Genomic DNA, 26,583 nt, shown 5'->3' on the forward strand with positions numbered 1-26,583 from the left:
CCAGCCTGGGGAAACTGAGGCAGTGGCTCCACCTCCATGCTGGAGAGGTATGTTGGTTGTTATATGGGTACTCCCTCTACTTTATTTACTGCACAGGCAGATGGTCCTATCTGCATCTTCTGTAAGGTGATGAGAGACGTGTGTTACTGTGTTTTAGTCTATACAAAAAGCCAAGCGACACAGTGGTATGGCATCCTATGGAAGTTCCTGCCCCTAGAACCAGCCCTGACTGTGGCAGAACAAGTGGCTCCCTGGGTGTGGCCTGAGTGGATGACTAGACATGTCAGCACAAGCCTGTTGTGCCTCTGAGCAGGACAGCAGGATTCAATATTAGTCTATCATGGGCCCAGGGGTCAGCAGCATGACCCTAGCCCACAGCCCAGGGGAGACCATCCATCAGGGCCAGTAGCCCTCTTTTTGGTGATTTGTTCCTCAAAACCATGTCTTATACCCCGTAACTTCCTTCTTGTCCTTTCTCCCCCTCTCTACGGTTTCACTCTGGCTGGATTTCCGCTTGCTGAACGACACCCACTGTGCCCAACAATCTCCTGAACTCGACTTCAAGGCAGTCTGACTTGGTTCCTAAGAACGGCCATAATGGGTCAGACCAATGGTCCATCTAGCCCTGTAGCCTGTTTCCCGCCCTTGTCAGATGCTTCAGAGGGAATGCACAGAACAGGGCAATTCCTGCTTCACTTTCTCTATAGGGGCATGCATGGACTCTCCTCTGGTCGCCCTCTTCTGTTGTAAGGCCTTCTCTAAACACAGAAGTTGCATCAGTTTGAAAAACGGATTTAGTTAATCCAGTGCAAATGCCTGTGTGGACAAAATATATTTATTTAAAACTAGTTATATTGACTTAACTTGCATCCGTAAACCTACCAGCACAAGTTAACCGGATGTAGGTTTAAACACAAACCTACATTAAAAGGACATTAAGGTTCCAAAAGCAAGCACTCAGAAGTTAGGCAATGCTAGAATTAAGGCTGCCTATGCAACCTTACTTTGGTCTGTTGTGCATGTGCATACACGCTACAATACAATTTTTAATGACATGATCACATACTTTTTTTCCCCCCACAGAACCCGGTCTCATTCAATGCACACGCTGAGCCTGCTCTGGGAATGAATCAGGCCTGTGTAGCTAAGCAGGCCATCTTGACCACTTTGATCTTCTTTTAACATAGTTTTGTATGTGTAACTTCCTAGCTGGTTTTAAAAGCAATTGACAAACTATATTCCATCATATGGACAGGTATGTGGTTCATCAGCAGGACTGGCACCTTCAAATCTACTAGGGTTACTATTCGTCCGGATTTACCCGGACATGTCCTCCTTTTTGTGCTAAAAATAGCGTCGGGGGGAATTTGTAAATAACTCAAAATGTCCGGGATTTCCCCCCTCCCCCGGCAGAGCAGAGCGAGCGAGCAGCTGGGAGGGCTGCAGGAAAGTCACGGGCTGGACTCCGGAGCAGCTGTAGAGGAGCTGCGCCCCCCCCCCCTCCTTCCCTCCCTGCATTCTGAGCCGGCAGCTCTCCCCTGCAGCCTGGCTCCGGCAGCACTGTGCAGGGCCAGGGACTGGGTTTTGTTGTGCTGGGGAGTGCAGCCACGTGTCCGGCTCGCACAGAGCCCAACACCCTGTTCTGAGCAGCAGGGTAAGGGGGCCAGGGGGCAGGAGAAGGGGCAGGGAGGTTCTGGAGGGGGCAGTCAAGAAACGGGGGGGGTCGGGAGTTCGGGGGGGAGCTTTTGGGGGGGTGGAGAAGGTTTTGGGCAGTCAGGGTACAGGTAGGGGGTAGGGTCCTGGGGAGCAGTTGGGGGGGGTCTTAGGAGGGGGCAGTTAGGGGACAAGGAACAGGGAGTCTTAGGTAGGGGGTGGGGTTCTGGAGGGCAGTTAGGAGCAGGGGTCCCAGGAGGGGGCAGTCAGGGGACAAGGAGCGGGGGGGTGGGGGGCTGGGAGTTCTGGGGGGGAGCTGTCAGGGGGCAGGAGTGGGGAGAGGGATCGGAGCAGTCAGGGGACAGGGAGCAGAGGGGTTTAGATGGGTCGGGAGTTCTGGGGGGGGCTGTCAGGGGGTGGGGAGTGGTTGGATGGGGCGTGGGAGTCCCAGGGGTCTGTCTGGGGGTGGGGGTGTGGATAAGGGTTGGGGCAGTCAGGGGACAAGAGGCAGGGAGGCTTAGATAGGGAGTGGAGTCCTGGGGGGCAGTTAGGGGCAGGGGTCCCAGGAGAGGGCAGTCAGGGGACAAGGAACGGGGGGAGGGTTGGGGGTTCTGGGGGGGCAGGAAGTGGGAGGGGCAGGGGCAGGGCTAGGGCGGGGCTCCTCCCATCCTCTTTTTTGCTTGCTGAAATATGGTAACCCTACACAGCCAGTGAAATGAGGCCGAGTCAGTAAGCCAACATTGGCTTGGTGGGAGCAGTTTCATACCAGGCTGAATGTTCCCAGCTATAACCAGGCCCTTGCTAACCCTTCCAAAACCCCACGAGATGGCGTTGCAAGCTTCCAGAGGGCTATGGCCACTCGCTTCTGCAGCTACAGTAAAATGCGGTCTATATGTGCGGGGATAGAGCAGTAATCCTCCTGGGACATCTCGATGAAGCTCTCCTGGAGGTAATTGGAAAGCCGTTGCATGAGGTTCCTGGGGAGAGCGGCCTTATTGGGTCCTCCGAAGTACGACACGTTGCCGCGCCACAAGACTATCAAGTACTCGGGAATCATTGCTCTGCACAGCAGGGCGGCATACGGCCCTGGTCTTTGGAGGCTTTCCCGGGGCATTCTCTCTCTCTCGCTCTCAGAGATCCTCATCAGGGTGATGTCGCCCATGGTGACCTGCTTTGAATTAGGTAGGGGAATGTTAGTGTCGGGACTGCTTGACCGTTCCTTTACAGAACTGTAACCGCTGGTTTGCAGCCACGTGGTGGAGGCGGGAGAGGGGCAGCCGAAAGGGATTGTTCCCGGGGACAGCCGCGAGGGGGTGGGACAGGGGCAGAGTCCCCACTTGCCGGATTGCTGGCAGCAGGGACTGACATTGCTTTAAATGTGAAATGAGGCCAGTGGTAATATAAAAGTTTTAAGGGGCACTGGACCTACTTCAGTTACAAGGGCCAGCCACCCTGTGGCAGTTTGTTCCTGTAGGAAGGAAGGAAAATAACTCATTTGGCAGGGTGGGGAAAGCTCTGGAAAGAGGTGTAGAAGGTTGGATTTTTCAAAAGCAACTAGGGTCTTTAGCCACACAACAGCTATTGGGTTGGATATAAGTTGTGAGGCTAGATTTCCTATGGCTTCTATGGGGGCTGGATCAGGACTCTACTCTGCTTTGAAAACCTAAACCAGCAAGGAAGTTAGGGTATGTCTACACTGCCAAACAATAAGCCTTAGAATAGGTTTCACTGCAAAAGGTTCTCTCTCTATCCTTGAAGGAAGGGGCAGGATTTGCTGAGGTAAACACTCAGATCAGAGTAGGATGTTCAAGTAATACTTACCCTTGTTCTTCCTTTAAGAGATACAGGAGACTCTGGACTCAGCAAGTGGAATGATAGGTGACAATGTCTGCAAACTCCTTTAATGTCCATTTGTTCCACCTATACTCACACTGAATGGTACCTTACTTTGTAAGGAATGACACTACTTGAGGTTAAAAGATTTTTCAGAGATCTTAGGCACCTCAACTTCCCTTGAAGTCAGTGGTGTCTAGAGGTACTCAAAACCTTGAAAAATCAGACCCTAGATTCTCTCTTTCTAGCTGGGGAACAGTGCTTCTGCGGCATTTGCTAATGGGCAGGTGAAATTTTAGGGATGGAAATTGGACTGCTAAAGGAGTCCATACAGAGTAGCTGAAAGATTGCCCATACTCAGGTGTTCAAATCCACCAGAAAGAAAAACAAAGATTGGGCAAATAGTTACTGGGACATGCTGAATTTTTCATTTCCATCAGGAAATAATGAACTGCACATCAATCACAGATATTTGGAAAACAACAAATACTTTGTCAATTACAAGTCATTCAAATACATGCTGATTCTTTGAGGCTTTCTTAGTGGTGATACAGGGAGGTTCTCATCATATTCTGCTCCTTTCATAAAAGAAGAAAAAAGTCCAAAGCAAAGAAAGATGTACAACGTCCTGATGCAGAAGCAAAATATATTTCTCCTCATCTGCAACAACTATGTTTAATCTGTTAGGGAAAATGCGCAGTTAAACTAGAAACTGAGCCCCGTACACTGTATTGGAAAATCCCACCTGAACCCCTGAGGGGTTAAATGCTTATATCTTTTGCTTTGATAGCTTTTAATTGTTAATATTCCTGTTCTGTTAAAAATAAATGTTTAGATGTTTACAACACTTACTGGATGATCCTTCCCCAGATTCTGTGTCCGGGGTAACGGCTGGGGACGCTTGGTAGGGGATCTCTGTAAGGGTGATGAAGAGATCCTGGCTGTCGGGGAAATCAGCATTGTGAGCGCTGCCGACTGCCTCGCCCTCCTCATCTCCTTCCTCATCTTCCCCGTCCCCTAACATGTCCGAGGAACCGGCCGTGGACACTATCCCATCCTCAGAGTCCACGGTCAGTGGTGGGGTAGTGGTGGCGGCCGCACCGAGGATGGAATGCAGTGCCTCGTAGAAACGGGATGTCTGGGGATGGGATCCGGAGCGTCCGTTTGCCTCTTTGGTCTTCTGGTAGCCTTGTCTCAGCTCCTTGATTTTCACGCGGCACTGCGTTGCATCCCGGCTGTATCCTCTCTCTGACATGTCTTTAGAGATCTTCTCGTAGATCTTTGCATTCCGTCTTTTGGATCACAGCTCGGAAAGCACAGACTCATCGCCCCACACAGCGATGAGATCCAAGACTTCCCGATCAGTCCATGCTGGGGCCCTCTTTCTATTCACAGACTGCACGGCCATCACTGCTGGAGAGCTCTGCATCCTTGCCAGTGCTGCTGTGATCGCCACGATGTCCAGACAGGAAATGAGATTCAAACTGGCCAGACAGGAAAAGGAATTCAAATTCAAATTTTCCTGGGGCTTTTCCTGTGTGGCTGGTCAGAGCATCCGAGCTCGTACTGCTGTCCAGAGCGTCAACAGAGTGGTGCACTGTGGGATAGCTCCCGGAGCTATTAGCGTCGATTTCCATCCACACCTAGCCTAATTCGACATGGCCATGTCGAATTTAGCGCTACTCCCCTCATCGGGGAGGAGTACAGAAGTCGAATTAAAGAGACCTCTATGTCGAACTAAATAGCATTGCAGTGTGGACGGGTGCAGGGTTAATTCGATGTAACGGCGATAACTTCGACATAAACGCCTAGTGTAGACCAGGCCTAAATGTTTGGGGCCAGATTCTTAGCTGGTGTATATCAACATATCCATTGATCTCCACCAGTTTACCGATGTATTGTTACTTTATGAGCTCTGGAGAAGGTGAGATAGGATACAAAATTAATACCTGCTTTGGGCTAGAGCTTCAGGTTCACCCATTATAACAACAGACACTGTATTGATACAACATAACAATTCTCAGACGCACTGTCCCAGGAAGTGCAGAGCGTCCAAGGCTTAGTCTATTTATTGACATCAAAACATGGGCTAACTCTGTTACTTTGCCTACTGAGGAGTCACACAAGCACAATCCCCCAGATTGCATCCCACTGGGATAGACAAGGGTTATTTTCTAGGGCCATTGATTTGGTTTTAGTTTTGTTTTTTTAATTGATTTGTTTGTTTGTTTAATTAATTAATAGGAATTCTGTGACTCGTCACAATGATCTCCACATTTACAAGCATAACAACCGGTATTAACAAGTAAGAGAATGTAATTCTTTGTGCAGTGGTTTAAAAATGTAGCTCCGATCCATCTCTCTTCCATGAAGAACAACAAGGAGTCTGGTGGCACCTTAAAGACTAACAGATTTATTTGGGCATAAGCTTTCGTGGGTAAAAACCTCACTTCTTCAGATGCATAGAGTGAAAGTTACAGATGCAGGCATTATATACTGCCACATGGAGAGCAGGGAGTTACTTCGCAAGTGGAGAACCAGTGTTGACAGGGCCAATTCAATCAGGGTGGATGTAGTCCACTCCCAATAATAGATGAGGAGGTGTCAATTCCAGGAGAGGAAAAGCTGCTTCTGTAATGAGCCAGCCACTCCCAGTCCCTATTCAAGCCCAGATTAATGGTGCTGAATTTGCAAATGAATTTTAGTTCTGCTGTTTCTCTTTGAAGTCTGTTTCTGAAGTTTTTTTGTTCAATGATAGTGACTTTTAAATCTGTAATAGAATGACCAGGGAGATTGAAGTGATCACTTACTGGCTTATGTATGTTACCATTCCTGATGTCCGATTTGTTTCCATTTATTCTTTTGCGGAGGGACTGTCTGGTTTGGCCAATGTACATGGCAGAGGGGCATTGCTGGCACATGATGGCATATATAACATTAGTAGATGTGCATGTGAATGAGACCTTGATGGTGTGGCTGATGTGGTTGGGTCCTCTGATGCTGTTGCCAGAGTAGATATGGGGACAGAGTAGGCAACGAGGTTTGCTACAGGGATAGGTTCCTGGGTTGGTGTTTCTGTGGTGTGGTGTGTAGTTGCTGGTGAGTATTTGCTTCAGGTTGGGGGGTTGTCTGTAAGCAAGGACTGGCCTGCCTCCCAAGGTCTGTGAGAGTGAGGGATCATTTTCCAGGATAGGTTGTAGATCGTGGATAATGCGCTGGAGAGGTTTTAGCTGGGGGCTGTATGTGATGGCCAGTGGTGTTCTGTTATTGTCCTTGTTGGGCCTGTCCTGTAGTAGGTGATTTCTGGGTACCCGTCTTGCTCTGTCAATCTGTTTCCTCACTTCCCCAGGTGGGTATTGTAGTTTTACGAATGCTTGATAAAGATCTTGTAGGTGTTTGTCTCTGTCTGAGGGGTTGGAGCAAATTCGGTTGTATCTTAGGGCTTGGCTGTAGACAATGGATCGTGTGATGTGTCCAGGATGGAAGCTGGAGGCATGTAGGTACATATAGTGGTCAGTAGGTTTCCGGTATAGGGTGGTGTTTATGTGACCATCACTTATTTGTACTGTAGTGTCTAGGAAGTGGATCTCTTGTGTGGACTGGTCCAGGCTGAGGTTGATGGCGGGGTGGAAATTGTTGAAGTCCAGGTGGAATTCTTCAAGGGCCTCCTTTCCGTGGGTCCATATGATGAAGATGTCATCAATGTAGCGCAATGTAGAGGAGGGGCACTAGGGGACGAGAGCTGAGGAAGCGTTGTTCTAAGTCAGCCATAAAAATGTTGGCATACTGTGGGGCCATGCGGGTACCCATAGCAGTGCCACTGACTTGAAGGTATAAGTTGTCCCCAAATCTGAAGTGGTTGTGGGTGAGGACAAAGTCACAAAGCTCAGCCACTAGGCTTGCTGTGGCCTCATCAGGGATACTGTTCCTGACAGCTTGTAGTCCATCCTCATGTGGAATATTGGTATAAAGTGCTTCTACATCCATGGTGGCCAGGATGGTGTTTCCAGGAAGAACACCAATGCATTGTAGTTTCCTCAGGAAGTCAGTGGTGTCTCGAAGATAGCTGGGAGTGCTGGTAGTGTAGGGTCTGAGGAGAGAGTCCAAATAGCCAGATAATCCTGCTGTAAGAGTGCCAATGCCTGAGATGATGGGGCGTCCAGGGTTTCCGGGTTTATGGATCTTGGGTAGCAGATAGAATACCCCTGGTCGGGGTTCTGGGGGTGTGTCCATGTAGATTTGTTCCCGTACTGTAGCTGGGAATTTCTTAAGCAGATAGTGTAGTTTCTTTTGGTATTCCTCAGTGGGATCAGAAGATAGTGGCCTGTAGAATGTGGTCTTGGAGAGTTGCCTGGCAGCCTCCTGTTCATAATCCGACCTGTTCATTATGACTACAGCACCTCCTTTGTCAGCCCCTTTGATGATAATGTCAGAGTTGTTTCTGAGGCTGTGGATGGCATTGCGTTCTGTACGGCTGAGGTTATGGGACAAGTGATGTTGTTTGTCCACAATTTCAGCCTGTGCACATCTGCGGAAACACTCTCCCAAACCTCGCTGCCACCTTGCGCCGACTAACTACCCTTATTAAGATGTGATTTATGTGCCCTGCTCCCACTGAAATCCAATAACTCCTTCTGGTGCTTTTGAAAACCCACCCTGAATAAACAGTCCCACTGTCGAACTGACAGTCCTGGAAGTTAGGGAATTAAACTCTGATTTAGCAAAACTCTAAAAGACATGCTTATGTTCATCTCTACTCAACACACCACTTACTAACTTTAAACACTTGCTAAAGTCTCACTGATGTCAAGGGGACATAAGCATTTGAAGTGCTTTGTTGAAATGGGGTCTAAAGAAGTTAAATATAATCCGGAGAGGAGAGACAAAAGTTCCAATTAGTACCAGGGAGCAAGAGTGGATCTGCTGCTGGAAGAGTTTACATTTCTCTGAGTCACCACGTTGGGATCTCATGTACCTGTCTCCTGGACATTCACAGACACTATTAGTAAATGGGCTGCATACCGAAAAGTGGGAATAATTCCATCTGGAGAAATTAGCCTCTTGCACTCTGAGTACTAATAAAAATTGCAAGACAATAGTATCTTAATGCAAACTTTTATTGAGAATTTTTAACATTTCAAACCCAAATTCCAAGGACCCGCAGCAACAAATAAAGACTTCACTGAAACTGGAACCAAACTCACTGGAAAATCTCCTAAACCTGGATTTCCAGAAACATCACTCAACCCACTCTATAGTAAAAGGAAAAGAAACCTCCCAAACCCTATAATTCCAGGAAAAGTCCCAGCTGGTGATGGGTGAGCAGAGCCCTCTCCTATAAACAAAGACCAGAGGATCCCATTATTCCCATTTTCCTTTAGGCAGAGGTGGAAGACGCAGCACAGAGAGTTGAAGTGACTTGCTCATAGGAGCAAATGCATTACACTGGCTGGTGTCCCGATGCTCCATCAGTGGGGTTTGTGCCGTGTGTGGTTTCTCTGAGGGATGATGAGAGCTGAAGCTTTCCACGCACTGGCCACACTCATAGGGTCTCAGTCCCATGTGCACTCTCTGGTGTTTAATGAGCACTGAGTTCCAGGTGAAGCTTTTAAAGCAGCAAGGGCATTCGTAGGGTCGCTCTCCCGAGTGGGTTCTCTGGTGTTTGATGAGGTCCGAGCTCTGACTGAAGTTCTTCCCGCACTCGGTGCATTCGTAGGGCCGCTCGCCTGTGTGGACCCTCTGATGCTGGAGGAGGTGGGAGCTCTGGCTGAAGCTCCGGCCACACTCAGCGCACACGTAGGGCCGCTCCCCCGTGTGGATGCGCTGGTGCTGCACGAGGTGGGAGCTCACACTGAAGTTCTTCCCGCACTCGGCGCACACGTAGGGCCGCTCGCCTGTGTGGATGCGCTGGTGCCTAGTAAGGGCGGAGCTCACGCTGAAGCTCTTCCCGCACTCGGTGCATGCGTAGGGTCTCTCGCCCGTGTGAGTTTTCTGGTGCCTAATGAGGGCGGAGCTCACACTGAAGCTCTTCCCGCAGTCGGGGCATTCAAAGGGTCTCTCCCCCGTGTGGATCTTCCAGTGCTGGAGGAGGTGCGAGCGCTGGCGGAAGCTCTTCGCACAGGCTGCGCATTTGTAAGGTCTCTCCCCCGTGTGGATCCTCTGATGCTGAACGAGGTTTGAGCTCCCTCTGAAGCTCTTCCCGCACTCATTGCATATGGTCGGCCTATCGCCTGCGGGATTCCTCTGGGCGATGACGTCGTCCCCTGCTGGAATAAGAAGAGAATCCAGACATGAGTCATTTCCTGATAGATGCCGATTCCATGGGTGCTCCAGCCCTGGAGCACCCACAGAAAAAAATTCGTAGGTGCTTAGCACCCACCGGCAGCCAGTTCCCCTCCCCCCAGCGCCTCCCACCCACCAACAGCCCCACTCGCTGATCATCTACTCCCCCTCCCTCCCAGCGGCTCCTGCCTGCCGCACTCAGCTGTTCCACAGCGTGCAGGTGGCGCTGGGGGGAGAGGGGAAGGAGTGGGGCACGCTCGGGGGAGGGGCTGAATGGGGGTTGAGCAGCCCTGGGAAAAGGAGGAAACTAGCGCCTGTGATTTCCTGCAAGGGGTGAGGGGGCAGGAAGGAAACCTGTGAAAAGGGAACTGAACTTGCAAAAGCCATGGGTCCCTTTTGTTCCTACAAGTAACCCCATCGTCTGACTGTTTCCTTGGGCTCCCCTCATCTGTCTGTATCCATCTGTTGCCTCTTGTCTGTTGTCAGCTCTTTTTGTTGTGTTTGCAGAGCACCGAGCACCAGGGGGTCTTGGCCCATGCCCGGGGCTCTTGGGTGCTACTGCAATCCCAGTCGTCAATCAGAACAGAAAGAGATGAGAAGGGGAGAGTCTGACATCTCTGCCAGAGATTGTTTACCGGTAACAGCAGTAGCAGACATGACACCGAACAGGCCGCCAGCAGCAGGCAGGGGTGTGCACAGAGAGGAGCGAGGGGGCCTGGGAATCTTTGGCTGTTTTGCTCGCAGGCCCATCCAAAAATCCTTCAAGATATAACCAGGGGAGCAAGAAACTCTATATTCCAATTTTAGGACATACTGCTAGAAGGCTAGATCAGAAAAAGGGTTGTTGTTTTTTTTAAATTCATCTATTAAAAAGCTACTCCAATTGGCAATGTCTAGTGACAAGCAGGGTTTGTTGCAATGAGACTGAAAATCAGGAATCGAATCCCTGAACTGTCCCCCGAAGACAGAGGGAAAGGGAACAATTCTGATGCCACACCCCCTGAATTTACACTGAAAGGATGGTTGAGGGGACAGACCCCTGCCAGATGAGAGTTAGGATGGGTAGACAGCCCCTGACTGACATCAGCCATGTGGGCATCACCCACAGCATATACGATAGTGGAAGAGATAAGAGGGAGATGAGAAGATATGGAAGTGCTGTTGGATTCCCAGATCTTCATTCCACTGACAGCTCCTGAGGTGGTTTAGCCTATTTCTCACCTGTTCGGGCACCTCTTGGGACCTCCCTTTCCTGGGAGCTCTGGAGGTCTGGGACCCAGGGCTCTTCCCCTCGTTCCAGCTGGGAAATCACGTCAGGTTTGGGAATGGAAGATCCTGCTCAGGGAGAAAGGAAATCAACGTTTGCCAAATATTCCTCGACTGTTTGTTACGAAGAATGGCCCCTGATTTAAACCCTGATTTAAACTCTTTCTGCTGGGAGGAGCCGTTTCACCTGAATAGATGGGGGATGTTCCCCGAGGCCCTTGGGAAAGCCACACAGTGTCTGGGAGATGTGTTGTGCCCCTTATCGCTGATTCAGGGACCTGCACATAACTTAGGCAAAGAGAAATTAATAAGCCTGGTACTCGCTGCTATCTCTACTGCAGTGAGAGCGGGGCCTCTCAGCGCCTGGAACCAGCCCCAGGAGGCGAGGGGACACGGTGAGCCTCTGTACAGGGGAATCGCACCGTGCTCTCCTCACTGAAAGCCCCGGACAGTGTTCTGTCTCTGAACAGCCTTCCCTATGGGAGGAGACGGGGAGGTGGCAGACTCTCCCGCAGCTTGGCGTGTTGGCCAAGGTGGCAGCCATCACATCTGCTGCTGTTCATGCATCCTGCCCAGCCACCCCCGTCTTCAAGAAGGGACTCTGACTTCCCTGCGCTGCGTACTCCAGCTGCTCTGCAGGGCGGGGAGGGTTGTGACCCGGAGCAAACCCAGCGTCACCTCAAGAGGCTTTTGCAACTGTGTTACTGGGGGTGGGGGTGTCCGGTGAAGGTGAGTTGGACAGAGAAGCCAGTGACTGGTGGGCGTGTCTCTCTGACTGCGTGCGACTGGTGCTGTATATGCTTGTCGGGGGACAGAGAGTGACTGTGGCGTGTGAGGGTTAGATTATGGGTGTGTGGCTGTGACTGGAGAGCTGTGGGAGACACTGGACCGAGGGGAGGCGGAGGGAAGGTGTGGAGATGATTTAAAAGAAGGATTGTGGGAGGAAGGAGGAGACGCAAGGGGAGAACAGTGGAAGAGAAGGCAAAGAGAACCGCAAAGGGCGGGAAAGGGGGATCCAGAGAGAAAAAGAAATAGGGAGACGCGATGTAGTGAAATACAAAGAAGAGCAGAACATAGGAATTGCCAGACTGATCAGACTCAAGGTCCATGTAGTCCAGTGCCCAGGCCAGTCCAGAGGACGGAACAAGCAATTTTGCATTAAGCAAATGTGGAATAATCTGCTCCCCATGTTAGGTCTCACCCTCATCTCTACAGATTAGCTTAAACCCTGAAGCATGAGGGTTGTATAAGGCCAGACAAGACCACTGTGATCATCTCATCTGACCTCCTGGATAACACAGGCCATGCGACTTCCTTAATCATAAGGTAAGTTTTACAATCATTGAATCATTCTCCTGGCTCTTCTCCAATTTATCAACATCCTTCTTGAATTATGGATGCCACAACTAGACACAGTATTCCAGTAATGATCACACCAGTGCCAAACAGGGAAGTAATATAACCTCCCTGTGCTTACTTGATATTCCCATTTATACACCCTAGGACTGCATTAGGATTGCACCAAGAACTCTCGTTCTGCTGGTTATCCACCACAATCCCCAAGTCTTTCTCAGCGTCACTCCTACCCAGTACAGAGTCTCCTCATCCTGTAAGTGGGACCTAAATTCTTTGTCCCTGGATGTATAATTTTACATTTGGCCTCATTAAAATAAATATTTTGTTTGCACCCAGTTTATCAAGGGATCCAGATTGCTCTATATCAATGACCTGTCCTCTTCATTATTTACAACTTCTCCAATCTTTGTGGCCCCTGAAAATTTTATCAGTAATAATTTTATGTTTTTATCTTATTATGCATATAAATGTCCCATCCTAATTCTTGGCCTTAATGATTTCCCTGCCTAATTATGCATCATTTTGAATATCACACCTTTTTCATTTTGTTAGAAAACCCCAAAGGGGAGAGAGTGGGTCATGTTTTAAACAAGTTATGTAACAGAAAGGCCAGTGAGAATGTAACAATTAAATCCAGGTGGATAACATTTGCATATAAGGGGGTGGGGAGGAATACCCACAAGGGTTCAATCCCTCCCCACCCCTGCAAAGTGCTCACTCATTTATGGGCTACTTGAAAGGTATTGTCTGGGGTCTCCCCCTGCCACTCCAGGCCTGGCTGGATCCCCAGACTTCTAAGGTATGTCCACATTGCACACTAAACCCAAGCTCTGACTCAGGTTTCAGCCCAAGCCCCACTTCCATCCACACACAAATCAGTCTGACTCACATCAGCAAGTACCTGAGTCCTAGATCCTGCTAGTGGGGCGGGTCAGAGCTCAAGTCCTGCTGTGGCTCAGGTCCAAGCCCTGTTATTTTGAACGCAGGCCAAGCCACAGACCCGAGTCAGAAGGTCTATGTGGTGCAGTATGAATGCGTTGGTATGGCTGTGAGATCTGGGTTTCACAATTGTAAGTCTAGGTTACAATGCAGTGTGGACGCTCAAGCATGGGCTTGGAAACACCAAGGCCACAAACACAAGTTCCTCCACAGAGCTTCAAATAAACGAGAAGAGCTTAATCCTTACGCAGTGAGACCAGAGTCTGGTAATTGTCCTGCATGACGTCCCTGTAGAGGGCCCTCTGCATATCGTCCAAAAGGCCCCATTGCTCCCGAGAGAAATACACAGCCACATCCTCAAATGTCACCGGGACCTGAAATCACAAACGTTGCCCACTCAGTACCTGCTGGTTCATGAACAATCTCACTGACCAAGCCATGTGCCCCAGTCTCCCGTACCTTATAGTCTGTGGCACGGCAAGGCAATAGCACACCTAGAGCTCCGGTTAGACTCAACTGGCACCACGTTCTCACGGGTCCCCTCAATGCAGGCCTGCTTTCCCCCAGGTGTAAGCCCACCCCGCACTCCATACCCGCCTCAGACATCACTGAACTCCGAAATGCCAACGCTGGGAAGCCCAGAGGCAGAATGTGGCTGGGTCCTGAGCTCCGGGCACTTTTCCATTAATTTGCCCCCATCTTGGGATCTGTGGCTTCACGTCTGGGTCTTGGCAAGACTGGGAGATTCAATCAGAAACTTCTCAATGATGCGCTATTATTCACCCATCCTGCCAGAAACAATTCCCAGCAGCCCTTGCCCAGCACAGAGAGGAAAGTGCTGGGATTTGATCCATATGCTGTAGCTCGGGGATTTCTCCCTTCCCCAGTCATCTCCTTGATCCTACAAGTCAGCCCCTGTTTCGAACACATCCTGGCAGGCTGCACTCTCTCCCCTCCTCCACCTTCCTGTGTATTTAGTCCTCTCCCTGCATAACAAGCCCCCCCAGCCCCATGAAAATGCCTTACCTTAGCTGGCTCCGGTGCAGCCATTTCTCTTTTCTGTCCCCCTGAAACGATCACAAGGTGGGTCTTATTTATTCCTCAGCTTGTCAGGGCACTGAGGGCAAATGGGGAGAGATGAGGCCGGGCTCCCGACCATTTTAAAGCCTGGTCCTCTCTCCAGTCTCTGTCTGCATGCAAAATTTGCAGGCTGTGTGGTGCTGGTAAAATGCTTGATAGTGCAGAACTGGCATCTGGCACTGGGCTAAGAACACCAAAATATTTTAAACTCTCCCTTTACCAGCCCTGCAAAGGCAGACTGAAAAGAAGCTGTTTTGGTGAAACCAGTTCCATCAGCATGTTTACTAGACAGAAGCAGAAAACTGACTTAGGGAAAGGGGAGGGAGCATTTCTCATTTCTCCTCTGGCTGGGAGCCTGGGTTATTGTTCCATTCCTGGAAGCGCTGGTCTCTCGGACCTGCACCGGCTCTGGCGAGTGCTAACAGAACTGAGATCCTGTGTGTGTCGGGGGCACACAAGGAGCTGAGATGGGGAGAAGGCACAGCCATTTTTACATAGTCCCCTTGCTGCCCATCGCCAGTCAGTGCTTGAGTTCTCTCTCTCAATTACCTGTGTCTCCCTAGGGCTAGTCAGAGCCAGAGACAGGCCCCACCTTGGCTAGGAACAGGGCCTTGCTGTGAGATCTCTCCCTGGGGTCAGGCAGCAGAACAGCTCAGGAAGCTCAACCCCTGGTATCCAAAGCACAGGAACTAGCAAGAGGAGAGAGAGGCACAGCTTCTCCTGCCACAATAACCGTCACCCTCTAGCGGTCATCCCCACAGAAACCTGGACACAGCCTCCCCCACAGAGCAGTCCAGGATCCTTCCTCATTGTTTAACTAATAGAAAATCAGAGGGGAAAGAACAGCATGTGACAGGCATAGCTCTGTCCTCCAGGGCTGGGCAGGCGCACCCGGACCAGGTTCCCATCAGCCCAGCGTCCCTTTTAGTTTAGGATCCCCCTGGAACAGGGTGGATCTCCCACCCAAATGCCCTCACTTCTGTCAGAGTGTGTGTGTGTGTGTGTGTGTCTCTGGTTGAGCTCTTCCTGATGGATTTAAAAGGGGTCGCTTTGTTCTGACCTGACCCTCTCTCTGTCTCCCACAAAATCTCTGTTCTCTATAACTAGGCTTAGAAGGCTTCAGTTTTTGCTACAACACCGCAAGCATCAATAAACGTCGATTTCACTGGACACACGCGAACGGACGCAAAAGTATTTCCATCTATAATCAAAATGTAGAGATAGGCAAAGTAAGAAAAATGCCGCTTGAGGGCTTATTTGAGTTTGGTTTCAAGATATTTACTTCGTGTATCTTGACACGTGATGTTGACAGTTTGTGTTTCCCAGTGGTTACAAAGCTTTAACTTTATGAATGTCAGTGTCTGCTGTCATTAAATGATTCTTGTCTGGTCCCCGCCATGTCTAATTTCCTTACAATGGCGAAAGTGTAGCTGGATAAAAATCAAAGACAGTGCTTAAAAATAAAAATCAATATTATCCATTAAAATTGTAAAAAAAAAAGAATTCTGCCAAGCTTCTCTCAGCCTCCCCCGATCCCAGTATATCCCGCAGCAGTTCCCCTCTTTGAATCTCTCAGGCCCTCACTCCCATCTCCTGGGAGTCTGTGTAGAATTGTCTATAGCAGGGGTTGGCAACCTTTCAGAGGTGGTGTGCCGAGTCTTCATTTATTCACACTAATTTAAGGTTTTGCGTGACAGTAATACATTTTAACGTTTTTAGAAGGTCTCTTTCTATAAGTCTATAATATATAACTAAGCTATGGTTGTATGTAAAGTAAATAAGGTTTTTAAAATGTTTAAGAAGCTTCATTTAAAATTAAATTAAAATGTAGAGCCCCCCGGACCAGTGGCCAGGACCCGGGCAGTGTGAGTGCCACTGAAAATCAGCTCACGTGCCGAAGGCGGCACGCGTGCCATAGGTTGCCTACCCCTAGTCTGTAGCCGATTTTCCAGGACTTTATCTAATTTTACGTAGATTTTCAATGTCCCTAGTGATGGAAGCGCTAGTGATGCCCTTTTTCTTGAGGAGGAGACTATTTCACATGGCCAAAGTCCCCTCATCATTAGGAATTGTTTTCTTGTAGCCGGCCACAAATTTCCACTGGAGAAGCAAATGATTTCTACTGAGTGGGACTGAATAAGGGGCAAATAAGCCAGTCTCTCTCCTGGAGCTGGAGAAAGGGGGGTGGGGGGGAAGGAAACAGGGTAACAAGCTGGATTTAAAAAGTTTGTAATGCGATTTTTAAAATTTAAACTAGATTGTAAAGTCCCCAAACATCTCCCCATCCCGAATTTCAAGAGCAACAACACCCTGACCCAGCAGCAAGAGGAAGAGTCCCCCCCCCCTGGAAGAGAAACAAACAACGGCTAGTGCCCAACAATGGGAGCTGAGCCCCATCTTCTAAACAAGGACATGAGAAACTAAGAGAAAACACTATATACAAATTAGCGAATGTTCTAGAGACGGTACACTGGGAGCTTCTATTCATCCTTTCTCATAATACAAGAACATGGGGACATTCAAGGAAATTGACAGGTGGTCAGTTCAAAATTGACAAAAGGAAATAGTTTTATAGAGAATGAACAATTAACCTGTGGAACTCATTGCCACAACATGTTACAGAAGCTTTAAAAAAAACAGAGAAGGAAGGATGGCCAATGGCTAAGGCACTAGCCTAGGACTTGGAAGAACTGGATTCAATTCCCAGTTCTTGTGTGACCTGCGGAAGGTCATAACCTCCCTGTGCCTCAGCTCCCCACGTGTAAAATGGGAATAGTAGCACTCCCCTACCTCAAAGAGTATAAACACTTTAAAGGTTGTGAGGTACTCAGATACTATGTTAGCAGGGGTGTAAAATAGATAGCTCCGTGGAATTTAAAGAAGGATTGTTCTATGTGTAACAAGAATATCGTGTGATGTAATAACAAAATAATCACCCCTAAAGCCAGGAGTCTTGGAAATGATACAAACCCTCATGCTTCAGGGTACAAGAGGTGGCAAAATCTCAGGTTTTTTTACAGTTAAAGTGTGGCTCCCGGAGCCCTCCACACCCCCATTTTCCGCTTACCAGACTGGAGTGGGGAGGGAGCTCAGGGCTTCTCCTTCAGCAGGTGCCCTGAGACCCCCCGCCCCGCAGGGCAGAAGTCCCTAGCCCCACCACCCTGCAGCAGGGAGAAGCCCTGAACCCTGGCAGACACACCTGCCTCTCGAACGTCTGAAGATTATCGTATGCAGCGCAGAGGGTCAGTAAGTTTGGCCACCCCTGACATAAGCCAACCTCTAACTATTGGGAGTTAGGAGGAATTTCCCCTGGATTGTCCGCTCTGCCCTCCGGACAGAGACGCATGCTTCAGTCGCTATGAGCATGGCATAGGCTGGGGGAATCAATAGGCGGACCGCGGGCCAAATCCGGACTGCCAGTAGGGCTGCCCGGTGTCCAATTTTCCACCAGAACACCTGATCAAAAAGGGTCCCGGCGGCTCCGGTCACGCTGCTGACCGGGCTGTTAAAAGTCTGGTTGGTGGCACAGCGGGGCTAAGGCAGGCTCTCTGCCTCCCCGGCTCCACACGGTTCCTGGAAGCGGCAGCATATCCTGTGGCTCCTAGGCGGAGGGGTGGCCAGGGGCCTCCGCGTGCTGCCCCCGCCCCAAGAGCTGGCTTCGCAGCTCCCATTGGCCAGGAACCGCAGCCAATGGGAGCTGCGGGGACGGCACCTGTGGGCGCGGGCATCACACAGAGCCCCCTGGCTCCTCTGCCTAGAAGCCAGACATGCCGGCCACTTCTGGGAGCTGCGCAGAGCCAAGGCAGGCAAGGAGCCTGCCTTAGCCCTGCTGTGCCGCCGACTGGGAGCCGCCTGAGGTAACATCACCCACCTAGGAGCCAGACATGCTGCTGCTTCCCAGGACCTGCCTGAAGTCAGCGCCGCCTAGGAGCCAGCCCGCATCCCGAACCCCCTCTTACACCCCAACCCCCTGCCCCAGTCCTGAGCTCCCTCCCGCACACAAACTCCCTCCTGGAGCCTGCACCCCCTTCTGCACTCCAACCCTCTGCCCCAGCTCTGAGACCCCTCCTGCACCCCAAACTCCTCATCCTTGGCCCTACCCTAGAGCCCATATCCCCAGCCAGAGCCTGCACCCCCTCCCGCACCCCAAACCCCTCATCCTCTGCCCCAGCCCTGAGCCACCTCCCGTACCCTAACTCCCTACCGGAGCCTGCACCCACTCTCGTGTCCCAATCCTCTGCCCCAGCCCGGAGCCCCCTCCCGCACCCCAAACCCCTCATCCCCGGCCCCATCCCAGGGCCTGCACCCCCCACCAGAGCTCTCACCCCCCTCCCGCACCCCAACCTCTGCCTCAGCCCGGTGAAAGTGAGTAAGGGTGGGGAAGAATGAGCAACGGAGGGGAGGGGGGGTGAAGCGAGTGGGGGCGTGGCCTTGGGGAAGGGGCGGGGCAGGGCAAGGGTGTTTAGTTTTGTGCGATTACAAAGTTGGCAACCCTACCTGCCAGCCGCTTTCGAAATCTTTTAATTTACTTATTATCATTAGTTATTATTTTTGTATTATTTTCTCCGGAGTCTGGCTCTTGACTATACCTTGACCAAGAAATTTGGACCTTGCCCACAAATAACTGATGACCCCTGGCATACGCTCAGTGTGTGCTCACAGAGCCTCCTCGCCACCTGTGAACCGTGCAAAATTCACAAGTGTTCCCCTAGCTGTTGCCACTAGAGGGTGATGGCTGTTGGGAAAAGCCAGGAGGCTGCTTCTCTTTCTGCCTCTGGATTGCCTGTCCTCGGGATTTTAAGGATGAGCTTCCCGGGTGAGAAGGTCCCTACCCAGCTCCCTTCTGTCCAAGAGCCCAGAGCAAGGAGCTGCTAATCTCCCATCTCCAAGGGGCCTTGGGCTGCTGAGAGACATGCTCTAAAGTGCCACTGCAAACCAACCATGGGCCCTGTCCCAGGCTGTAACTACTGTCTTTGGGAAGCAAACAGATTCTACAGTCAGCTTCTGAGCCAGGAACTGCAGGTAATTGAGAGAGAAGGCAGGAAAGTATCTGTAAATGGCTTTTCCTTCCCCCTACCCCACTGCTGCTCCCTGTGTGCCTGAGCCCCAGAGCCGCTCACTACACAGACCCACACCGGCTGTTACTGTCTGGGCAGAGTGATCACATCACACTGGAAATGTAACAGCGATCAACCTCCCAGCTGGAGGGCGAGTGGCACTGGGAAAGGAGAGAAGAGACTGAAAGGGGCAGAAGGAGAAATAAGGGCCAAGATATGAGCTCCCAGATTTAGCAACTGCGTCAGCATTGGGCCAGTTTGCTTTCCTTTTATCCAGAGGGGGAAACAAAAATCAAAGCCAGTTCCCTTCCTCTTCAGAGTAAACGCAATGCTGAGGGAATGTGCTGCCCGAGGGAACAATGTCACCAGAGTGGCTCGTTTTATTCTGTTGTTGTACGGCGCTTTGTTCATGAAAGGCCAGTATTTAATATTTCTACAGACAGGATGAAATCCTGCCCCCGTGACTTCAAGAATTTCCCCCCTGATTGTTTTTTTTTTTTTTCCTGAAGCATCTGGGTTAGCCACTGTCCGGGGAGGATGTCTGACCGGCTGCACCTTTGGTCTGACTCGGTCTGGCAAGTCCCAGTTTCGCGTTCTTTGTGTCTGCCTCTTAGTAAGCTCTTTAGCTTCACCTCTGTGTTTTGCATCAGGCTGAGGACATTGCCAGAACTTGATAAATAAAATAGGAGGGTAATTTCCCTGTCCTCAGAGCTTTCCGTGAGGACAGAACTGTAGTGTGTGTGCAGTCACTCAGGTGTATAGAATTCCTGTCTCCTCTCCACACCGGGCCTGTCCATGGTCTCTCTGCAGGTGTGGAGATGAGCACCGCGGTGCTGGAACAATTTGTCTAGTGGGGGCGCTGAGAGCCATTGAACCAAACTGTAAATACTGTGTATAATGAAAACCACTCCAAGCCAGGAGGTGCTGCAGCACTCCCCAGTTCCAGCACTCATGAACAAGCAACAGGCTTCATACTTGATTTTTGCCTAAGTCATCAGGTCCCCTTCAGTGGGAGGTCTCCAAATTTCCTGCAGGGGAGCACAATGCATCTGCCAGCAGAGAGGCGAGGTTCCCAAACAGTCTGGTTGCAGAGCATACCACCTCACTGTGTAGCACTGCAGTCAGCTCGCTCAGTGTCCCCCACTTGGTTCGCCAGTTAAGGGAGATGTAGCCAAGAATTCTGAAATAATATTGCTGCTCTTAGGAACTTACAGTTCTTCTGGCCCTTCCAGCCTCAAGCCATTCCTTCCAGCCTGGGTGCAGGGTCTCCACAAACCTCCGTCCAGGGGTGTGCTTGAATCCTCAGCCACCCCTTGCCCTGAGCGTACCACAGGATCTCCCTAAAAGAGCTGTACCTTGGAATATGGTTGGCTGGCTCTGAGCTCCCACCACCCCCTTACAGTCTATGGCCCACCCACTAAGCACCCAGGCCTACCCAAATCTGAGCAGGGCTGGAGCGCCGCTGGAGCGCCGCTGGAGCATCGCTCCGGGACCTGAACTGCACTCTAGCACCTCTGGCTTGTCATTTTCTGAGGAACCCCACGCTCCTGCCCAGCTCGGCCAGGCGAAGCCCCTCCACACCGGGCCAGGACAGAGACTGGACAGTGACATACACACTGGAGAGTGGGGCCTGACACCCCAATGGGAATGGCTTCCTCCCACTCCCCCACAGGGACTTGCCCTACCCATGCCCCAGAACCCTTCCCCACAGAGCTGGCAGCTTGGTCGCTTCCCCCCCCGCACTGATAGAGAGCCGCCCCCAGGAAGCAGAGCCCTCCCGGCGCTGACTCCTGCTCCCTGTGCAGGTGTCAGGGCAGTTCCTCGGCCTCAAGGGAGACAAGCTGCATCTCACCCACATTTCACTCCCGGAGCGGTGCGTGCATCCGGGGTAGACGCTTCCTTCAGCCAGTTTAGTTTCTCTTGCTTCTTCCCTAACTCAGCCCCAAGAGGTCGGGTGGCTTAGACTCGGGCAGCTAGCCCATGCCACAACGTCTCCTCGAGCTGAGCTAGCGCGAGTCGGTCATTGCCTGGTGTGACAATGCGGTTCTGGCGGAACCCAACTGAGAGCGCCAACTCAGGACAAATTGCTAAAATAGGGCAATTACAGCCCAAGGCTGGGGTTTTTCCACCTCTAAGGCAAACCAAACCAGCCAGACTAAGACTTCAGTCTCATCCCACTGGCTAACCGCAAGTCTCACAAGCAATCTCCTTAGACACTCCAATTTCCCAGTATTACCACCAGTGCCACACGTTATGGGGACAAATGGTTATAAAAACCAATACCCCAGTAAAAGAAAAAGGTTCTCCTGATCCCAAAGGACCAAGCCCCAGACCCAGGTCAATATACAAGTCAGACCTTACCCACAAACCACGCTACTGCCAATCCTTTAGAATCTAAAATCTAAAGGTTTATTCATAAAAGGAAAAAGATAGAGATGAGAGTTAGAATTGGTTAAATGGAATCAATTACATACAGTAATGGCAAAGTTCTTGGTTCAGACTTGCAGCAGTGATGGAATATACTGCAGGTTCAAATCAAGTCTCTGGAATACATCCCCCGCTGGGATGGGTCATTCAGTCCTTTGTTCAGAGCTTCAGTTTGTAGCAAAGTCCCTCCAGAGGTAAGAAGCAGGATTGAAGACAAGATGGAGATCAGGCATCAGCCTTATATAGTCTTTTCCAGGTGTAAGAACACCTCTTTGTTCTTACTGTGGAAAATTACAGCAAAATGGAGTCTGGAGTCACATGGGCCAGTCCCTGCATACTTTGCTGAGGTACAAGGCGTATCTGCCTTCTCTCAATGGGTCCATTGTATAGCTGATGGTCCTTAATGGGCCATCAAGCAGGCTAGGCAGAGCTAATCTCAGTTTGTCTGGGATGTCACCCAGAAGCACAGCATAAGTTTGCCATACAGACAGTATAGAGCCAATATTCATAACTTCGACCACAAAACTGATACATACATATAGACAGCATAATCATAACCAGTAAACCATAACCTTGTCCTAGACACCCCATTTGACCCCCTTTATACAAGATTTGGGTGCCACTACAGGACCTTGGTTGCAACAATGATCTATATGGTCCCAGTTTATGTCAATAACGTCACACCTGGCCACTCACTTTTCCACTCCTAGCTACACCACCGGCCTCCAAGAACATTTTCCCCTCTGTTAAGATGAGATATACTCACCGTCAGAAAGGAAGGATCATTTAAAAACCATGCACCATTTTTGTAACAAACTCTCTTGAAACGTGTGACAAACCCTGACCTCACCCACTTCCTTTCCCCTGAGCAGGACGGCCCGTTCCGAGACCTGCTGTGATCCCAGACAGAACAAGAAGAACTGCGGGTCCCCGATATGCAAGGCCGTGAGGCGATGGTGAACGGTGCCCACACAGGTGAGGAGTAAGCAGCTTGCACCAAGCCCAAAGCTCAGTGAATGGAGAAGAATTGTGGAATTCCACCCAAGCTGTTGCAAGACCTCGCCATTCTGTCATCCCGCCTCCTTCACTGTAGTAACTAGATCCTAGACATTCAGGGCTTCCCACCTGTCCAAACTGATACGAAACAGGGGTCCTTCCCCCTCGCCCATCCTTTATCTCTGGCTCAGGTGGGACTTTGAGGCAGCATAAGTCCCCCTCCCGGCGAAGGGTTCTTGTGGAGTTTAGTTCTGGTGATTTTTAATATTCATGAGAAGCCCCACTGCCCTTTCTACTCCTGAGGGTCTCTTTCTCCCCAGCACAGGGAGCAAATCATGGCTGGATTCCCTTTTCATTCCAGCAGGTGATGGGATGCCGAGAAAGAATGAGGAGCAGAAGCCCCTGCATGAAGCGCCTGAGGTGGTGGAGCCTCCCGTGACTTTACCCACAAGATCCCAGAGCCCCGAGTGGGGAGGAGCCCGGGAGACTCGGTGCGGATCAGAAAAGCGGCGGAGGAACCCGCCGGCACAGAGCCAGGGTAAATCTGCTCAGGTGGGCGATGGCCTCACCCACCAGGAGAGACCAAATACGTGCACGGACTGTGGGAAGAGCTTCAACAAGAGCTCGTCTCTGATCATCCATCAGAGAACCCACACAGGGGAGCGGCCCTATGCCTGCCCCGAGTGCGGGAAACGCTTCACCCAGAGCTCCACCTTCCTGCGGCACCAGCGGATCCACACTGGCGAGCGGCCCTATGACTGCGCCGAGTGCGGAAAGAGCTTCCGGGTCAGCTCCCACCTGGTCCGGCACCAGCGGATCCACACGGGTGAGCGGCCTTACGTGTGCGCTGAATGCGGGCGGAGCTTCAGCGTCAGCTCCCACCTGGTGCAGCACCAGCGGACGCACACGGGCGAGCGGCCCTACCGCTGCGCATGCGGGAAGAGCTTCAGCCTGAGTTCCCACCTCATGCAGCACTGGACCATCCACACGGGCGAGCGGCCCTACCAGTGCGCCCAGTGTGGGAGGAGCTTCTCCATGAGCTCCGCCCTCATCAGGCACCAGAGACTCCACGCGGCGGACGCGCCCCGCCAGTGCACCCAGTGCGGGAAAAGCTTCAGCCGCGGCTCAGAGCTGAGTGAGCACCAGAAGATCCACACGGGGGAGCGGCAGCACGAGTGCGCCCAGTGCGGGAGGAGCTTCGGTGCAAGGTCCAATCTCCTCCAGCATCAGCGGACTCACGCGGGCGAGAGGCCCTACACCTGTGCTCACTGTGGGCGGAGCTTCAGCCGGAGCTCAAACCTTATTACACACCAGAGAATCCACACAGGCTAAGAGCCCGGCCCATGTGAAAACCATGGGCCGACAGCTACAGGCCACATCCCATCCAAGACACGGGTATCTCCTCCTTTTTGGGCATGTGGAGCTCTTTCCCACTCGTGCTGCTCTTGGGATGCGGTGGGGTGACGAGACAATGAGGAGATGCTGTGGGAAGGGATCGTTTGGGATGCAAGGTGATGGGAACCAGGAAAGGAGGCAGAAGTGGGTGTTGTTGGTGAGTCATGATGGTTTGAGTTGGATGAGTGAACGGAGCGGGGTTCCCAGGTAACTCTGGGCCTGTTTGAGTGTCAGTGAATTTCCATATTTACATTCTCTTTTTTCCTTTTTATTAGCGGGCAAATCTTTTTTTCATTTGGGTTGCCTGGGGAATCCTGAGCTGTGCACATTGGGGTTGCCTGGGGCAGGGAGTGAGCTGATCAAAGAAGGGGTGTTCTGAGATGCCCTCCAATTAAGGAAAGTTTGGAGTGTTAAAAGGAGTGGACAAGTAAACACATCAGAGGCTAAATGCATGTGAAACCGGGTAATCTAAATGGCAGAGCTGGTTGAAAACCAACAAACTGATTTTGCAGGCGGCGGGGAAAGTCAAAACTGACACCAGGGCAGCTGTATTGATAATGGTGTTCATTTTCATACCAAAATCATAAAAGCCTCCATTCTTCATTTAAATGAAACGGCCACCAAATTTCTAGTCTGCTGCAACAGAGCACTGCAGAATCCAGAGACTTTGCTGCAAGATTTAGGTTCAGCTGCTGCAGGGACTTGAATAGATGAACTATCCATATAGGCGTTTTCAACCGGAGTTTGGCTAGATAGCGATGTCAAATTAAAATGGCCAAATTAAATAAAAACCCTCCCATTTCTCTCTTGGGATCACTGTTGCACACAGTTAGTACCATGCAGACTGCATACGAACATATATAGTCCCGCTGACTTCAGTGTGACTGCACCCACTAGTAGGTACTATGCTTGATAAGCATTGGCATGACTGGGCCCTTATTTGGTATGAGTTTCCCTTGTGCTTGTACAGAATGCATGTTCTCCATCCGGTTTCATGTAACGGTGTTTCCAAAAGTTAATAATATGTTTGCCCATCGAAAACACAACACATAAATAAATTGTACCGTATAGTAGCGGTGATACGTATCGAAGTGGGAGTGAAAGGTTGGGTGGTTCATATCCTGTGATTATAGATGCTGCTCCGAAAATGGATGAAATTGGGACATTCCCATAACATGAATAAGGACATCTGAGAATTGTGCACCTTTTACCAATCAGGAACTGAATCGACTGTTTGCAACACGCTAAAGGAAAATTGACACAATCAACTCAGGATTGAATAAGGACTGGGAATGGCTGAGCCATTACAAACATTGAATCTATCTCCCCTTGTAAGTATTCTCACACTTCTTATCAAACTGTCTGTACTGGGCTAGCTTGATTATCACTTCAAAAGTTTTTTTTTCTCTTACTTAATTGGCCTCTCAGAGTTGGTAAGACAACTCCCACCTGTTTATGCTCTCTGTATGTGTATATATATCTCCTCAATATTTATTCCACTCTATATGCATCCGAAGAAGTGGGCTGTAGCCCACGAAAGCTTATGCTCTAATAAATTTGTTAGTCTCTAAGGTGCCACAAGTACTCTTGTTCTTTTTGCTAAAGAAAAAGAAGCCCACAGCTCTGTGATGCTGCTGGTGTCTGGGCCTTCGCTTTGCTCGCTAAAGGAAACAGCACGCTCTCCCCCCCAGGCTCTGCCGCACCCTGCCAAAGGCGTTAGCAGGGGTTTCCTGAGCCTGCCAGGGCTGGTATCCTAAAGCTGATTTAATCTCCACCCTGACCCTGTTTGGAACTAATTAGCGAGAAGGTAAAATAAGCAAGGAAACAGAAGGGGATGAAAAGACCCATTAGAAAGGGGAAGCAGGCTTTAAAATATGTAGATTGTAGGGACCGGGGCCATCTTTTTGGTCTGGGTCTGTCCAGTGCCTAGCACAACGGGCCCTGTCCATGACTGAAGTTCCTTGGTGCTACTACCATACAAATAATAAAACAGCTAAAGGTTGAAAAACACCTAAGGGCCAGATTTTTAAAGATATTCAGGTGTCTGAAGCTGCAGAAACGTTTGAAAATCCCACCAGGTGCCTAGGTGCCTAACCTCATTAGGTTCTTTAGAAAATCCCACTCGATGCCTGTCTACATCCTTAGGCACCTGAATACCTTTCAAAATCTGGCCCTAGGTGTGGGGCTTAGGCCATTACCCACAGGTTCCAAACTATGGATGAGCCAGCAGCCTGGATTCTAAATGGCCTGGTATCATCTGTCATTCTCCATGCCTGCGTATTCAAGGTGTCCAGAGAAT

The 26,583-nt window shown here is 50.5% G+C and overlaps 2 protein-coding genes across 7 annotated transcripts; one reads left to right on the forward strand and one right to left on the reverse strand.

Annotated features, from left to right (window-relative positions):
- Window positions 1-8,585: 8,585 nt before the first annotated feature.
- On the reverse strand, window positions 8,586-15,067 carry LOC128825230 (zinc finger protein 501-like). Of its 4 annotated transcripts, none has more exons than XM_054007475.1 (5): window positions 14,959-15,067; window positions 14,356-14,396; window positions 13,577-13,703; window positions 10,990-11,103; window positions 8,586-9,752 (listed from the first exon to the last, which is right to left on the reverse strand). In XM_054007475.1, the coding sequence occupies exons 2-5, from the start codon at window positions 14,377-14,379 to the stop codon at window positions 8,848-8,850; spliced, it is 1,170 nt and encodes a 389-aa protein (XP_053863450.1). In that variant the 5' UTR covers window positions 14,380-14,396; window positions 14,959-15,067; the 3' UTR covers window positions 8,586-8,847. The 4 variants fall into 4 exon arrangements, with proteins under 4 accessions (XP_053863450.1, XP_053863453.1, XP_053863449.1 ...); XM_054007478.1 differs by having other exon boundaries at window positions 14,356-14,446; XM_054007474.1 differs by having other exon boundaries at window positions 14,356-14,446; window positions 15,002-15,017.
- Window positions 15,068-19,251: 4,184 nt separating this feature from the next.
- Window positions 19,252-25,855, forward strand: LOC128825204 (zinc finger protein 436-like). 3 transcript variants are annotated; one of them, XM_054007420.1, is made up of 3 exons: window positions 19,252-19,431; window positions 22,766-22,868; window positions 23,210-25,855. In XM_054007420.1, the coding sequence occupies exon 3, from the start codon at window positions 23,262-23,264 to the stop codon at window positions 24,219-24,221; it is 960 nt and encodes a 319-aa protein (XP_053863395.1). In that variant the 5' UTR covers window positions 19,252-19,431; window positions 22,766-22,868; window positions 23,210-23,261; the 3' UTR covers window positions 24,222-25,855. The 3 variants fall into 3 exon arrangements, with proteins under 3 accessions (XP_053863395.1, XP_053863392.1, XP_053863393.1); XM_054007417.1 differs by having other exon boundaries at window positions 23,251-25,855; XM_054007418.1 differs by having other exon boundaries at window positions 23,254-25,855.
- The last annotated feature ends 728 nt before the right edge of the window (window positions 25,856-26,583 follow it).

Source organism: Malaclemys terrapin, chromosome 17, assembly GCF_027887155.1.
Source record: "Malaclemys terrapin pileata isolate rMalTer1 chromosome 17, rMalTer1.hap1, whole genome shotgun sequence".
Taxonomy (NCBI): Eukaryota; Metazoa; Chordata; order Testudines; family Emydidae; genus Malaclemys; species Malaclemys terrapin.

What these genes read in the sequence shown, in the direction of transcription:
- LOC128825230 (XM_054007475.1), bottom strand. Translation starts at nt 14,379, where the DNA reads ATGGCTGCACCGGAGCCAGCTAAG. An exon ending in CTGCACCGGAGCCAGCTAAG is followed by an intron (nt 13,704 to 14,355) that starts GTAAGGCATTTT and finishes TTGTGATTTCAG; the next exon opens with GTCCCGGTGACATTTGAGGA. An exon ending in CCAGACTCTGGTCTCACTGC is followed by an intron (nt 11,104 to 13,576) that starts GTAAGGATTAAG and finishes CTCCCTGAGCAG; the next exon opens with GATCTTCCATTCCCAAACCT.
- LOC128825204 (XM_054007417.1), top strand. Translation starts at nt 22,829, where the DNA reads ATGCAAGGCCGTGAGGCGATGGTGAACGGTGCCCACACAG. An exon ending in GGTGAACGGTGCCCACACAG is followed by an intron (nt 22,869 to 23,250) that starts GTGAGGAGTAAG and finishes TTTTCATTCCAG; the next exon opens with CAGGTGATGGGATGCCGAGA.